Genomic DNA, 14389 nt, shown 5'->3' with positions numbered 1-14389 from the left:
TTGCTTTTCCATTTTAAGAACTGGAATCTTTTCTTGCTTTTGCAAAACCACTCATGGGCGTTTGTATTGTGTGTTGTCTTTTTCACACATGCATGCATGCACAATGTATTTGTAAATGATTGTGAGGCTTAAATGTATAAATTCTCTTCTGCCCAGTTTTCCAGATTACACTGTGCATCACACATCTAATGAGACCAAATGTTGGATCGCAGTTGTTTCACGATTGTTCATCTGGTACAGCCTAAAATCACACAATTTATTTAACTCTATGAGGCTGTTTTTTTAGCCAAACATTAATTTCAAATATAAATTCATAAATTATTGCAATCAAGGTTTTCATATACAGTATGTTGAGGCAGTAATGGCTGTTATGCAAATGTTTACTGCATAAGAAGTCAATCTGATATCCCTCACACATAAAAACCCCTTCAGACTGGTTTCATGGGGAGGTCCTCCGGATCCCTTTTTTCCTTGGGGCCATGAAAGGGTTTGAAATATCCCTAACTGTACTGGATCTACTCGATTTAATCAACTTTACCTGTACCTCTGCAGGTTTAAGTTACTGCACTCTGCTGAACTACACCTTCTCCTCCATCATTAGTCATGCTTCCTGACATATCACCTCCACATTACTGACTCAGTGCATCATGGGACCCATGAAAGAAGAACGTAGAACACACCAGCCAGAAGCTGCATGGTTCAGCAACACTCGCACTTGTGGATGGCGACAACTTCAAAGCACCTGAACAGTGGCAAATTAGACTTAACTCAAAAGGAAGGGGTGTGAGAGACTGGAACAAGGTCACCAGCAGGCTGTCTTGAGACCATTAAAATCTTCTATAATACGTGTGCCCACCTGACTGATCTCTGCCACCACCTCATTATGCGCCAAAAACTCACCTAGACCCTTGGCCTGGGGCCTGGGGATGCCATTTAATACTGTCTAAGGAGTAAGAAGGCAGAGCCAAAGTCTAATGACTTAACAAAACAAAATGGATTCGGTGATCATGGCCTTGGTCAGAAGAAGGAAAGAAAGGATAGAAAGTGAAGGAGGACATTTACATTTACAGAGGGCCAGAAGAAACAAAAGGCCAGAAAGTGTTTGTGTCACTAGTCTTTCTTTGTGCTCCTCGCTCCCGGAAGACCTGGCATGAAGTAGCAGAACAAATGAAGCTCCAACTGTGGTGACAGCACTGCAGGAACGACTCGGCCGAAAGCCAATCAGGAAGCAACGTGTCATACCCCCTCCCCAAACTCCTTCGAGCAGAACACGGGGTGGCCCACAGTGATCCAACCTGGATCATGAGGTGGAACCGAGGACACAGGCGAGTGACGCATCGATTTGCCCATTATAGGCTGGGGCGACGGGGGGTTTTGGCCCAGGCAGTCCCACGCCATGCGCTCTTTAGCCCCGGAGAAGGGGAAAGAGGGTGGGATCGTATTTCATGTCGAAGAGGAAACAGCCCTAATGGGAGTATCGGTGAATGGATGCATCATGGGAGACAGGGCATAAATCACAGAGCTTCTGTGTCCCAGTTGGCTAATAACCTGCACTGTATGGGCTATGAAACCTGAGAGGGGGGAGCAAGAGATGTATTCTGAGAATTTTCATTTCAATCCATTCCGTCTTTGGGGAAAGATATTAGGGATCTGGAGGTGACCTTGTTTTAGGGACCTTGTGTCGAGTCTAATTGTGTCAGGCGGCATTAAAATCCAATGAAGAGAGAAGACTTGTGAAATAAAGCCTTTATTCACCCAGACTTGTCAGTCGATAGTGATGCGTCAACGTCAAGCTGTGAAAGACAGCCCACCCTCGCTCTTCTGTGGACAATGGGAAAACAAGGCGACTTGAAAGAGTTTTATTCCCATGCTGTCAATACATCATCCCCGCAGCCCCAACTTCCCCTGTTGGTTCCCTTCCTTCTAAGCTGGACCCCCTGTCACCACAAACATCCCTCCACAGCAGGGTTCCCCTTTTCATGTGACAGATTTTTAATACCTCGCTTGATCTGCGTAGTAGCGTCATCATTTTTTTTACCCTCTTCCCCACGCTGACGCCTGAATTATGAAAGGAGCTTTATGGAAAACATGCTCGTATAAACCCATTTACAGGGGCAGAAACACAGGGAACATCCCCCTCCCCCTGCCAGGCAGACCTACTGTTGATGCCTGCGGTTGGCAAACATAAACAGAGCCGCTCCAGCATATACGTTCCCCTACAACTTCTGGCCCAGATTCTCAGAACGAAGCCTCCAAGCCTGTCACCTTTCGGTTTACCCTTTTAACTGGACTAAACTATTGCTGCCATGCAGACGGGCAGAATGACAGAGGAAGACAAATAGCAGAAAGTAAAAGAAAACAAAGTGAGACAAAAGCACAAATATGCAACAGATACAAAACAGCAGCCTGCAGTGTGTGTGTGTGTGTGTGTGTGTGTGTGTGTCACTGTTACCTGTGTGCAATCGTATTTAAACAAATACCTGCATGGGCTTGTATGTAAGTAATCTGTTGTTAGGGAGTGTCAAGAGGCAGGATTTCTGTGTGTAGAATTGGGTACAAATGGGGACGTGTTTTCGGTCTTCACAAGGACAAATGTGTCTTTATGGAACCATTACATTTTATTCTGCTGTGGAAGAAAAATATTTTATTTCACTGTACACTATATAATATATATATATTAGTGGTGGGCCGTTATCGGCGTTAACGTGCTGCGTTAACGTGAGACATTTATCGGGCGTTAAAAAAAATATCGCCGTTAATCTATTCACAAAGTTGGGTTGGGAGCTGGGTCTATACTACACAAGCTATTGTGCCGGAGATAAATGGTTACACTAGATTTATAAGTATATTTCTTCTTTCTTGTGTCTTTTAGTTTCTTATTTCCTAAAGACTTTTATTTTGTTTTTGAGACCCGGTTCAGGTCTCTTGAACACATGGCGTGAGTTGTGAGAGGTGCGTGGGGTTTGTGTGCAAAAAGTTATTTCTTTCATTTTAATTTATGTACATATTAGGAATATTTTGCATGTGTGTTTTGTGAATATTTTTTTTTTGTTCTTTTAATACTGTATATTGTAGAGAGAGGTACAGAAAGACGCGATGTGTACAGAATACACTTTGCACAGAAAATCTCTTGGGTGTCAGCTCATCATTTGTGGTTCAAGAAACGAAATCAAAAAGTTACACAACGCAGAAGAAGAACCGCTATGATGACTTTCACCTTGATATTTTAGCGCGGATGTATACCTAGCCGAATTGCACTGTAGGGGGCGAGAACGAGTCTTCAAACTGTGAAATTACCACATCAAACGTGACGTGGTAACATGGATGCAGCTATTTAACTGAATAAACAGTTCATCACCAATTATCGTAGTAGACCAGCTTTCTCAAGCAGTTTGTGATGCATTTTGGAAACAGGAGATGAGCCCCTGGTCTAATGCGCCACCTGGCTTGAGAAACCCGTTCTCAAAGACTTCCTTTTAGTCATTATTTGGGTAGCACACATATTCTGAATGCCTTCGGCAGAATTCAAATGAGCCATTTTAATCTAGATTAATTCCAAAATTACAGTGAGATTAATCTAGATTAAGAAAATTAATCTATGTCCACCTCTAAAATATATATATATATATATTAAAGGTAAGAATAGGGGGAGGCTTAAAGAGGCTTTGTAATATGAATGTTATTACCTATATTAACAACATTTGTTACATAGTTACTATCATTTAATAAAGAAGTGTGCATGTTATTGCTTGTGTGTGTGCATTTGGAAGCATGGGAGGTATTTTGGGGATCCACCAGTGTGACAGCAACTCACAGTAAAGAGAACGGGAATAACTGGCTGTCGGTTAACAGAGGGGTGTGGAGGCCGATGCCGTCTGAGCTGCTGGAGCATCTGACATCCTCTGAATAAACGCAGCAGCCCGACGCAGAACATTTGTCCAAACGTGTTCCACCTTCAGACAAGTGGAAAATGCCGTTTCACTCACTCGCACGGACATCTAGCCTCAGCACCTTCAAGGTAAAGTGAAATTAAAACAAGTAGAGATCTTGTGTTAAGTGAGGAATTTGTCAACTGAGTTCTAATACAAATTTTAATTCCATTCAAAGACATTACATTTCAGACATGTGCCTTTCAGAGATGTGATGCCTTTCATGCCTTTAAGGCTTTGCTTTTGAAACTTTGACACTTGCCACAGATTGTATGGTTATGATTATCTTTGGTCCCAACTGTCCATCACACTTTAACCATGCTTAATGCACCCAAAGCAGAAAGATGAAATGAACTGCCTACCGACTCAGGGCGTTCAAAGGCGCCTGCCTGTCTTGTCAGAAAAAGAAAGAGCAAAAGAATGGAATTACGTTTCAACTTGGAAAGCTATTTTTTTTAAGGAAGATAACAAAAATACTTTTTCTTCTTCTGTTCATTGAAGAGAGCCGACAGCTAGCGCTGCTTTCACTGGATTAGAGTAAAAGGTTCAGACAGTCTATGCAGTTTTAATCTGACCAATGTTGATGCGCAAATCCTGTTTTTGATACGGGGGTTTGAGATCGCTAAAGACTAACCCCACCACGGAAAGGGCCCGGGTCCCCGAAAGCTTCCTGAAACACGCAGCTGCGCAGTCTGGCTGTGCTGATGTCAGTGTGGATAAGCCTGCAGGCCTTAAGAGAGATTAAATAGTTTAAACAGCAATTTTCAAAAGGCCCATCAACGCATAGGCATACCCCTGGCATTATTTAAAACTCTGCATGTGATAAATGATACGAAAAAAAGATTTAACGTCAAGTGCATGGTCTTGTATCTTCAGTTCTTTATCCATATCTTCTTCTCTGAAAGGTTCTGCAGCATTCCAGAAGTCTAAATAGGTCTGTGGTGGCCGGTGCCACTGAGCCAAGTACTGTCCCCACACACTGCTCCCCGGGCGCCTGTCATGGCCGCTCACTGATCATCAAGGGTGATGGATTAAATGCAAAGGACACTTGTGTGTGTGTGTGTGTGTGTGTGTGTGTGTGTATATATATATATATATATAGTTGTTAATCTGACAACTATAGATATAGATATAGGGTTAGGTTGTGTGCACTGTGTGCTCACATTCACTTAAATATGGAAGCTTTGCCTCGACCATGCCCTGGACTCAAAATCCAAGATGGCTAGTGGTACATCGTAGTAATAAAAAGGTTTTCTTATCAATGCATCCTGCACCAAAAACACTATAGCTTAAGATCCAGAGTAGTTTTATAGTTTGCCATTTTGAGAACAACTGACTTGTGGTGTAAGTCATAAAAGCATCAGTAATGCATCCTTTATTAGCTTTTCAGTTCTATTTTTAAGTTTAATTTACAAAATAATTCATAGAACACTCTACATTTCACAGAAGACATGTTGCCATGACAATTAGTTAAATGAAAAAAAAAATAGTTATGAACTTGTATCGTTGCCATTCGCCATCAGCAGTTCACAGAAACGGTGTCATACCCGGATGAATGCAGAAATCTTTCAGTTGTCTCCTACGTTATAACCCTGGATTCAGTGTTTTGCCTGTGATTACTTTCATGTATTTGAGCCTGTCTCTCTCTCATATGTAGAGCAACTTATTGCTGAAATGAAACCCTAGGGATCGCATTTAGATGTTATTCATCCTTGCCTTTTTAAAAGATGAAGAGGTTAAAATGCCCCACAACTGGGAATGCCTCTTTTAAACCGTAGCCTCGACTGCCCAAAAGTTTTAAGCATTCTGTTGTTCAACCCCTGTTAAAAAAACAGGTCTCAACACCAGTGCATCATCAAGCTTTAGGCCAATTTCAAAGTTACCTTTTATTTCTAAACTTCTTGAAAAGGTTGTTCATGTCCAGCTACAGCCCTTCTTGAACAGAAATGCAATACTGGAAACTTTTCAGACTGGGTTTAAATCACATCACTGTACAGAATCTGCTCTGTAAAGAGTTTTTAATGACATTTTGATTGATTGATTGTAGCTTTTGATACAATTGATCATGTTATTCTTGCTTCAAGCCTGGAGCATTGGGAGCATTAGGGGTCCAGCCCTACATTTACATTTACATTTACAGCATTTATCAGATGCCCTTATTCAGAGCGACATACAGCCAGTATTTATAGGGACAGTCACCCTGGAGCAATTTAGGGTTAAGTGTCTTGCTCAGGGACACAATGGTGACCTTCCAGCCATGGGGTCCGTCCTCGGGGGCTGTGTGGTTGACCTTCGGCCAAGGGTGGCTGTCCTCTCCTCGACTGCTTGTGGAGGGGCTTCTGTGGGCCGCTGGTAAGGGGGATTTGAAACTGTGTCTTCTGGTGCATAGATGAGTGTCTTACCCATTAGGCTACTACCAGCCCTCAAATGGTTCAAATCTGTGTGATATCTGTATGATAGAAGCCTCTGCGTCTCTATTAAGGACTCCTTCTCATCTTCAACCGTGCTTCTGTGGGGGGTCCCACAGGGCTCCATTCTGGGGCCTCTTGTATTCTCACTGTACTTACTACCTCTTGGAGCTTTTTTTCAAAAACACAATGCTTCTTTTAATTTCTATGCAAATGACTGTCAGGTCTACTTTTCCCTTAAGTGTGACAAGCGGTGCTCTATCCAACCTCTTCTCGACTGTCTGACTGATGTCAAGAGGCCGATGGCCTTAAATTTCCTGGAACTAAATGAGAGTAAGACAGAATGTATGCTTTTTGGTAGTGGTGACACCCGTATTGACCTCACTTCCCTAGCCCCTCATTGATTACTAACCTAGGCGTTAAAATGGACTCAACTCTGAAAATGGATGCACAGGTTAACAATATTGTAAAATCTCACATTTTTTCAGCTGAGACGCCTGACCAAACTCAACCCAGCCCTTTCCAACCGAAATCTGGAATGTCTATATGTATAATCTATATGTCTATGGAATGACCTACCAATCAGTGTCAGAAAGGCTCCATCAATCACTGTGTTTTAATCTTGTTTAAAAACTCACCTTTGCATCTGTTTTCTTTTATTCTTTATTTTTGATTAACTTTTTGTCCATGTCTGTCCTGTTCCTGGTAATTTAACTTATTTTTTACTTTAATGTACAGCACTTTGGTCAGCTCCTTTGTTATGTTCTTTATAAGTGCTTTATTAATAAATATGGTATGGTATGTATCTCTCTGAAATCCTAGGGTGGTAGTAGCCTAGGTAACACACTCGCGTACCACCGCGTCCCGATATTGATCTTGAAATGAATCGTATAATCGATGAAACGCAACGCAGACGTATTATATCACAATGATGTTGCTTGTTGATTTCCTGGCGGCGGTAAAAAGTAGTGCTGGTAGTGACTGTGGTTGCCTGAGTACAGCATCGCTCAATTAAATCAAAGTGGGCTAGTGTTCTTTCTGCAACAGAGAAAGGAGGCCCTCAGAGAAGAAAGAGAGTCTCACGCCATTGCTGGGGTTTCCATCGTGGTCGCTGCATCAGGACTGGGGCAGACGACAAACTCAGCATAGTGACGTATTACCAGTACATACAACTGTTACAAGGTGAACAGCAACATTGTCATCATGTGACAATGTAGAAAATGTATGGGATACATTGTGAGGCATCAATATCAAGGCATTGATCATCGTAATAGAATCGAATTGTGAAGCCAGTGAAGGTTCACACCTCTAGTCCCTGAGTGTCTCCAGGGGGACTGTCCCTGTAACTACTCTTTCTGGATAAGGGCATCTGATAAGTGCAGAAAATGTAAATGGTATCCTTTTCTTTATAAGGAAATTAATTTATAAGGACTGTTGTGGGTTTGCTGGTCACTGTATGAACTCATCCTAAGACAAAAAGCCATTAAAAAGATTGCTGTACAGCGATGTAATTTTCAAATGTTTTTGATTTGCCGCATCGGCAAAAATTACACACAGACTAATATGTAATTATTTACCCCAGGATGGAGTCAAACAATAAATGAAACCTGCTGGTGAACCAGAAAATAATTCATTTCCGTTCAGCCTGACTGTGGTCAGGAGAGGAGAACGAGACGCTTGAACATTCGCTACTAAAACAGCAAACGCAAATCATTTCAATTTCTGTCTGCCATGCTGCAACCGCGCCGCTGCAGAGACAGCGTTGTTCAGAGCCGCATTCCTCAGCCCACATGGCGCTGAGCGCGGGAAGAACTGTGTCCAGCACAGCGGCCTGAATTACGGAGTGGAGGGGCCTGCTAATGCACGATAATCCCCCAACACAATGACCTCAATCCTGTAAATCTGTCAATAGAGGATCTGATGCTCCAGATTAAAGGGTTGCGCCGCTGGTGGGGCTGATTGAGCCTGTCGTTCGTTATGTTGTTCAAAAATGAATACAAATGGATTTGACTTGGGGAGGACTTTCGGTCAGCTATATTTACATGTCATGCTTCTTTTCTCCAGGGCGTCTGTCTGGGTCCAGCGTCACGCGCAGCACGGAAACAAGGCCACGCAAAACAACATGCTCGCCTGGGTCCCAAAACTTTCTTTTCAGTCCTTAATGAGAAAAATTATAATAATATGGTTCTTGGCATGTGCATCACATATGTCCTCGCTTGGTCTGTATGTCAGGGACGTGCATGGCGTGACCTCAGCCCCACAAAGGGCACTGTTTTCAAAAAGGTCAAAAGCGTCCTCAGGATTTACATTAATAAACAGATTAAGAAAGAAAGGAACACGATCATTAATGATCTTTGCGCATGTGGCCTATTGACAGGTGCGGGTTTAAGTCATCCGCAGTGAGGAAGATCTGTCAATCATTAGGCTCCTCCCATTTTAAACTGGGTCTCTTAAAAAACATCACTAAAAATCATGTTAGATATTAGAGTCTTTCGACCTTCTGGCAATCCAGTTTCAGAGAAACATTTAAAACAGCAGTGGAAATGTGTCTCTACCTTTATCTCATTACATTTAAATGCTCTCATCCTTTGTTAAAGTTAATTGCATTTATGCCACAATTCCCTGCCCTCACCACTTTCCAGGTCACTTCTGCAGTGGTTTTCCCAGAATATCTGTTACAAGCAGATTTTTTAAAGTCCACAAAGTAGACAAAAACATCCCAAATAAACAAATGAGACAAAAAAAAAAGAAGAAGAAGAAGAAGACAAGAATGGATGAAAAGCCTGGACACACACGCAAACACATTCATAATGTATAATATAATTTTTATTTTGCATCCAGTTTATTTATCATTTACATTATTCTCTCATTCCCTTCTCCTATAACTGCTGGTGTGTCAAACATTGTGTTGCCTAATGCAACTTTACCTACTAAAACGAAGAGAACTTGAGCCTTAACTGCATTAGGCCTCATCTTAAAAAGCACTTGCTTTCACATGTTGCTGGGGTCCTCTCTTTACCACGGTAAGGAGGGGGCTTCAGACTTTTGTACAGAATACCAAAAAGGGGCCTTTGGGCTCCAAATTCGGTTATTCTGTCAGGAGCTGAAGAGGAAAATAAATGTCCTGCTCCAGCAACTGCCGCCTCTGTGAGAGTCCTGCAGATGGACGCTTGCTCTCCTATTTACAGAGCCTCTACTGACACGTTAGATATCGTGGGTGCAGTTATATTTACAGCATAATGGGGGGAAAAAAAACACAGCAGTGCGACAGGGACATATATTATACAGAGACTGGGACGAAGAAGAAGAAGGGGAAAAAAAAAGGCGAAACGTTCCCTTCAGAATCCATCTGGCCTGACTGTTGGAAGTGATGCATGGCCACATTTTCAATTTATTTATTTTTTCTCAGAATCCATCACTGACACTTTTGAGGTTCGGCACATCCGATTATCTGAGCCGGTGAAAGACAGCACCTCCCCCTTCCCCCCGCTCTGTGCAATCGCTCTTTATTTTCCTTTAAAATGTGATGGCGAAATGCAATTTAGAAATATGTCGCTGCTGTTCCATCTCTAACAGAATTATCACGGGTGGTTCTGAGGGGTGGGTGGATGCAGCCAGCCCTGTTATCAGTCGTGGGAGTGTAGAAGGCAGAAGAGGAGAAAAAAAGAGCCCAGCGAATTCCTGTCGACTTTTCCAGACTGACAGGATGCCGGACCAAGAGCCCCAGAAGAAGGGTCTCCAAACAGCAAACATGCCTTCAGTCCAGAACAGGAGAATCTCGGGCTCACAATTTCCTTTAGAATCAGTTTTAAGACATACAGGTATAAAATCCTAATTTAACACTATAGCATTAGATTAGATTAGATTTTGGTTCGATTTGTGGTTCTAGATCTCTGTAACTTTTGAGGAGCACATAGAAAATCTGAAATTTATAAAGACAATCCTTGATTGGCCAGCACATTATGTTTTTTTGTTGTTGATGATGTTATTTTCCATATGGACAGAAAACCTAGAGCAGGAAATCTAAAATAACACACAAGGCAGCGATCTCTGAGGTGACACCCCAGGGAAACATCTTGCCAATAGTAGGTGCTAACTATTTCACATGACAGTATATATATCTGTACATCTCATTTGTACCAGGAAAAGAATGATAATAACTAATACATATAAATTATTTCTTCTGTTCTCTAATAATCGTGTCTTTGACAAATCTGCTAAAGAATCATACAAAATGTACAAAATGTGGTGAGAAGCATGTAGAAAATCTACATTATGCATTTAAAAATGTATTTACAGTCAGAACCCGTACACTCCTGCAGCAGATGGTGTAATATCTCATGTGCTTCATGATGGAGAGGCAGCTTGCATAGATATGAGTGTAAAGTCTACACACACACACACACACTCACACACACACACAGTCTACACCTGGCCGTGAGGTGTGACTGTTGGATAAGGGATCTCTGGAAGCTGTGCAGCTTTTGGCTCTGTGCCATTGGGGGGCGGGGCAGGGTAAGTGGGCGGAGCCCAGCTCACATCCATCCCATTGCTCCTCAGGGCAGCCAGGTGCTTGATGTCTAGCGTGGCGAAGGTGGTGAACTGGACCTGGTTCCTCTTGCTGGTGGGGGAATGGAGGGGGTCAGTGCGCACCGGTTTGGCCAGGAGGGTCGCTGACCTTCCAGCCATGGGGTCCGTCCTCGGGGGCTGTGTGGTTGACCTTCGGCCAAGGGTGGCTGTCCTCTCCTCGACTGCTTGTGGAGGGGCTTCTGTGGGCCGCTGGTTTTCCCGATGGTTATTGCAGGTCTGGGCGGGTGGGGGTTGTGGGACGCTGCCCTGCTCAGAGCTCGTGCTGAGCCTCACCCAGTGGTGCCGGTGCTCTCGAGGGCCCTGGGACTGTACCGGGGTCTTCTTGTTGTGGGACTTCAGGGTGAAGGAGACACAGTTCAGTACAAAGCCCAGGATGGCTAAGCAGGAAACCCCCACCAGCGCATACATCCCAATTTCCAGGTCTGTGAGGGTCATGCCAAACCTGCGCACCAGACCATTTTCCATTGATGGTGCTTCCCTCTTTGGCACCTCCACCTGAGAGGGCTGTTTGGGGTTATTAAGGATCTCCATCAGATTCCCAGGGTCTTTTCTCACACCGCGTCCTCCTCCAACAGGTTTTGACGATCGGTCATTGGCAGGTCTGATGGTGGTGGTCTGGTCCATGTGGGCAATGCCTCTGATGGATGAGATGGCGGCTCCCTGCACCTCCTGCAAGTTGGGCTTGGAGGTGGCCGTGAGCAGGCCTCCACTGTTTTCCTGAAGGCCCAGGCCAAGCAGCAAGCCTTGGGGAGAGGTAATAGCCTGCCTGATCTCGCTGTTCCTGCCTCCGTTCTCCACCCACTCGAGGGGCGCTGGGGAGTGATACTTTACCCTGATGGCACCCGAACCCACTGCCAGCTTGCTCTTGCGTCTGGACTTCTGACAAGCCTCACAGATTCCCAGTTCCACCCTCAGCAGTGACCCCTGACCCTCCCCCTCCACCATCACCCACGCTGGCGGGCCGGACCTCTGCACGGACACCACGCTCTCGTTGAGCGAGATCACTGTGAGGGAGTAGCCACTCGAGTCGTACAGATCGAGGGGGCTAGACGAGCCATCGCTAAACTGTACCCAGCAGCCAACCACCGCTTCCTGTGGACAGGGCACAAAAAAATGAATGAATACAAATACTAATGTTCTATATTGTGCATTATAATAATATATTATATAAAGCCTAGCAGTGATCCATTAAGTACAATTGTGCATACAGCATATTGAGTTTGTACTGTGCTAACATTTATCATTTTGGCAGTCTTGGTATCTAATAACCACATTCTTGGTGACGATTCTATTCTGAAAAGAGAGGTCCGAAGCTTGTTTCCACTCCATAAGCAACACATTCTGTAAGCTATCTTCAGTCATAAAAAGTGAATAAAAAAAAGATTGTAAACATTGCTGTGCACTTGTATTTGTACTCGGACGGAGGTCTCAGGCAGATATTGACCCCAAAGATGTCCAGAAAGTAGCTAAGGCTTGTCAAAAAAAGTTGCTAGATTTGTTGCTATGCGCTATTTGGAATAAAAAGCCGTTAGAAATGGTGACAAGTTGCTAAGTTGGCAACGCTGGTTGGAAGTATATTCTGTAGTTACTTTAAATGCACGGTTAGTGCTAGGCGCTACATTCCAGCACACCATTAGGCATACGGGGTTTAATTAAAGTGTTGCTACTGACGTTTTTTTTTTTAGCAGGCATAAGCTAATGCTGTCTTATCACTGCGCCATTAGCCATCGGTGGTGGCTGCACAGTAATGCTATAAATTACCCGCTCATTTCAAATGAATCTCATTTAGGTAAAAGTGCTGCCGGATCTGCTCTTCTGACAGCAACCGTCCCCGGCAGCCGAACACAGGAAATGACTGTTAATCTCGCAGTAATTAGCTCTTGAGCCGTCCTCCCACAGAACACGCGCCTATGAAACCGCAGCATGCAACTCAATTTAACTACAGGGATCAATATTTATGTATTAAAAAATCCATTTGCGGGGAAACTCCAGAGGCCAGCTTTGGAGTAATTACTACAACACATTGTGTTACAGTTACACAAGGCCGGTGGCAGAGTGAGCCGGAGCTGCCATGGGCTGTCCTATATCGTGAGGCAGAAAGCATTACATGTTGCCTTGTGAAATACATTAACCGAAGCCATCAGAAAAAACAAATGAAGCTCCTTGCTGGTTTCTAATAGCCTGGTATTGACTGGGTCAACCCCGCACAGCCACATTACCCCCATCAAAACCGTCTGTCATCTCGCTTAAATCGCGGGGGCATCTAATGGTCTCCCCAGACACATTTTTAAAAGTGATTTGAATGGGGATCCTGTCACTCCGAATGTGCCGGCTCTTACATCAACCGGCGGACCTTATTGAACTGGCAGTGGCGCGCTGCAGGGCTAAGCTAGCAGCAGAGGCGTGGGGCTGTGGTCCACGGGGGAAACTGCCTTTTTATTAGCTATAATGCGAAGTCGCGGAAATCTGCCGCCTCTCAGCGCGCCAGCCGTTGTTGCCCAACTCTCTGAGGTCTCTGCAACATGCTGTAATTCCATTTGGTGCTTTCATTTTGGGGCAAATTTTCAGATGTATGCATTTTTCCCCCGCTGCTGAACTAAGTAATCCTTTTTTTTTTATATATATGTGTGTGTCAGCATAAATCTCTGCCACCGCTTGTTTTTTTTTTTTTTGCATGAGTCACAAATGGTTCTGTACTCTACATAGATTGATGTGGCACTAGATAAGACGCAATGCAACAACAAAAAAAAATGGACAAATATGAAGTCTTGCAGATTTGAGGAGGTACCTGCTTGGGCAGATGCATGGCATCCTGGGTGGTTGCCGTGGCGACGACTGCCTTGCTGCTCCCGGGGCTGAGCTGCAGGTTTAGGGAGAGTCCAGAGACCAGCCGCACCCCCAGCTCACTTATCGACACCTTGTCATCCACGACCCGTACTGAACGCTCGGCCAAGACAGAGTCGGACAGAGGAGACATCACCTCAAGACAGGAAAACATTCAAATTAATTAATCTCTTAACAATAAGAATTAGACAACTTCATCTCTGTCCATTTCTGTAACTTCTAAACCATAAACATAAAAGTAATTTTTATTGGATGGTCTACTCTTTACTAGGGGTGTGAACCTTCACTGGTCTCAAGATTTGATTTGATTATGATTATTATAATGCATTATCGATGCATAACAATGCATCCCATCAATTTTTGTACTTAACATTAAGTATTCAAAACGAGTCAGTAAGATGCAAGTTAACGCCTTGTTTTTCTGGCAATCGTGGTGTCAGGTGAGTGTGGACTGAATGGCGACTGTTTTTCTGCACCAGGGTTCGTTTGGTTGCACGTTCGGATGGCATCAAATAAATGGTGCATGAAACGTTTTCTCAGCGTCAAAATCTCGATGAACGTTAAACAACAACAAGCGTGCAAAAAGCATCAAGCGAACGCCAGTGGAACACTGCTTTT

The 14389-nt window shown here is 43.8% G+C and overlaps 1 protein-coding gene across 1 annotated transcript in view; it reads right to left on the bottom strand.

The window, feature by feature from the left end:
- Positions 1–9145: 9145 nt before the first annotated feature.
- Positions 9146–14389, bottom strand: part of LOC114786879 (transmembrane protein 132C) — a 44217-nt gene continuing 38973 nt past the window's right edge. Inside the window, exons 8-9 of the mRNA XM_028974437.1 lie at positions 13716–13907; positions 9146–12019 (exon numbers count right to left, since the gene is read on the bottom strand). Coding sequence (XP_028830270.1) covers positions 10763–12019; positions 13716–13907 — 1449 coding nt within the window. The 3' untranslated portion in view covers positions 9146–10762. The remainder of the gene's footprint in view (positions 12020–13715; positions 13908–14389) is intronic.

The sequence above is a fragment of the Denticeps clupeoides genome, chromosome 3, assembly GCF_900700375.1.
Source record: "Denticeps clupeoides chromosome 3, fDenClu1.1, whole genome shotgun sequence".
Taxonomy (NCBI): domain Eukaryota; kingdom Metazoa; phylum Chordata; class Actinopteri; order Clupeiformes; family Denticipitidae; genus Denticeps; species Denticeps clupeoides.
Note: the sequence above shows the minus strand (reverse complement) of the source record. Positions and strands in the feature narration are given on the sequence as shown.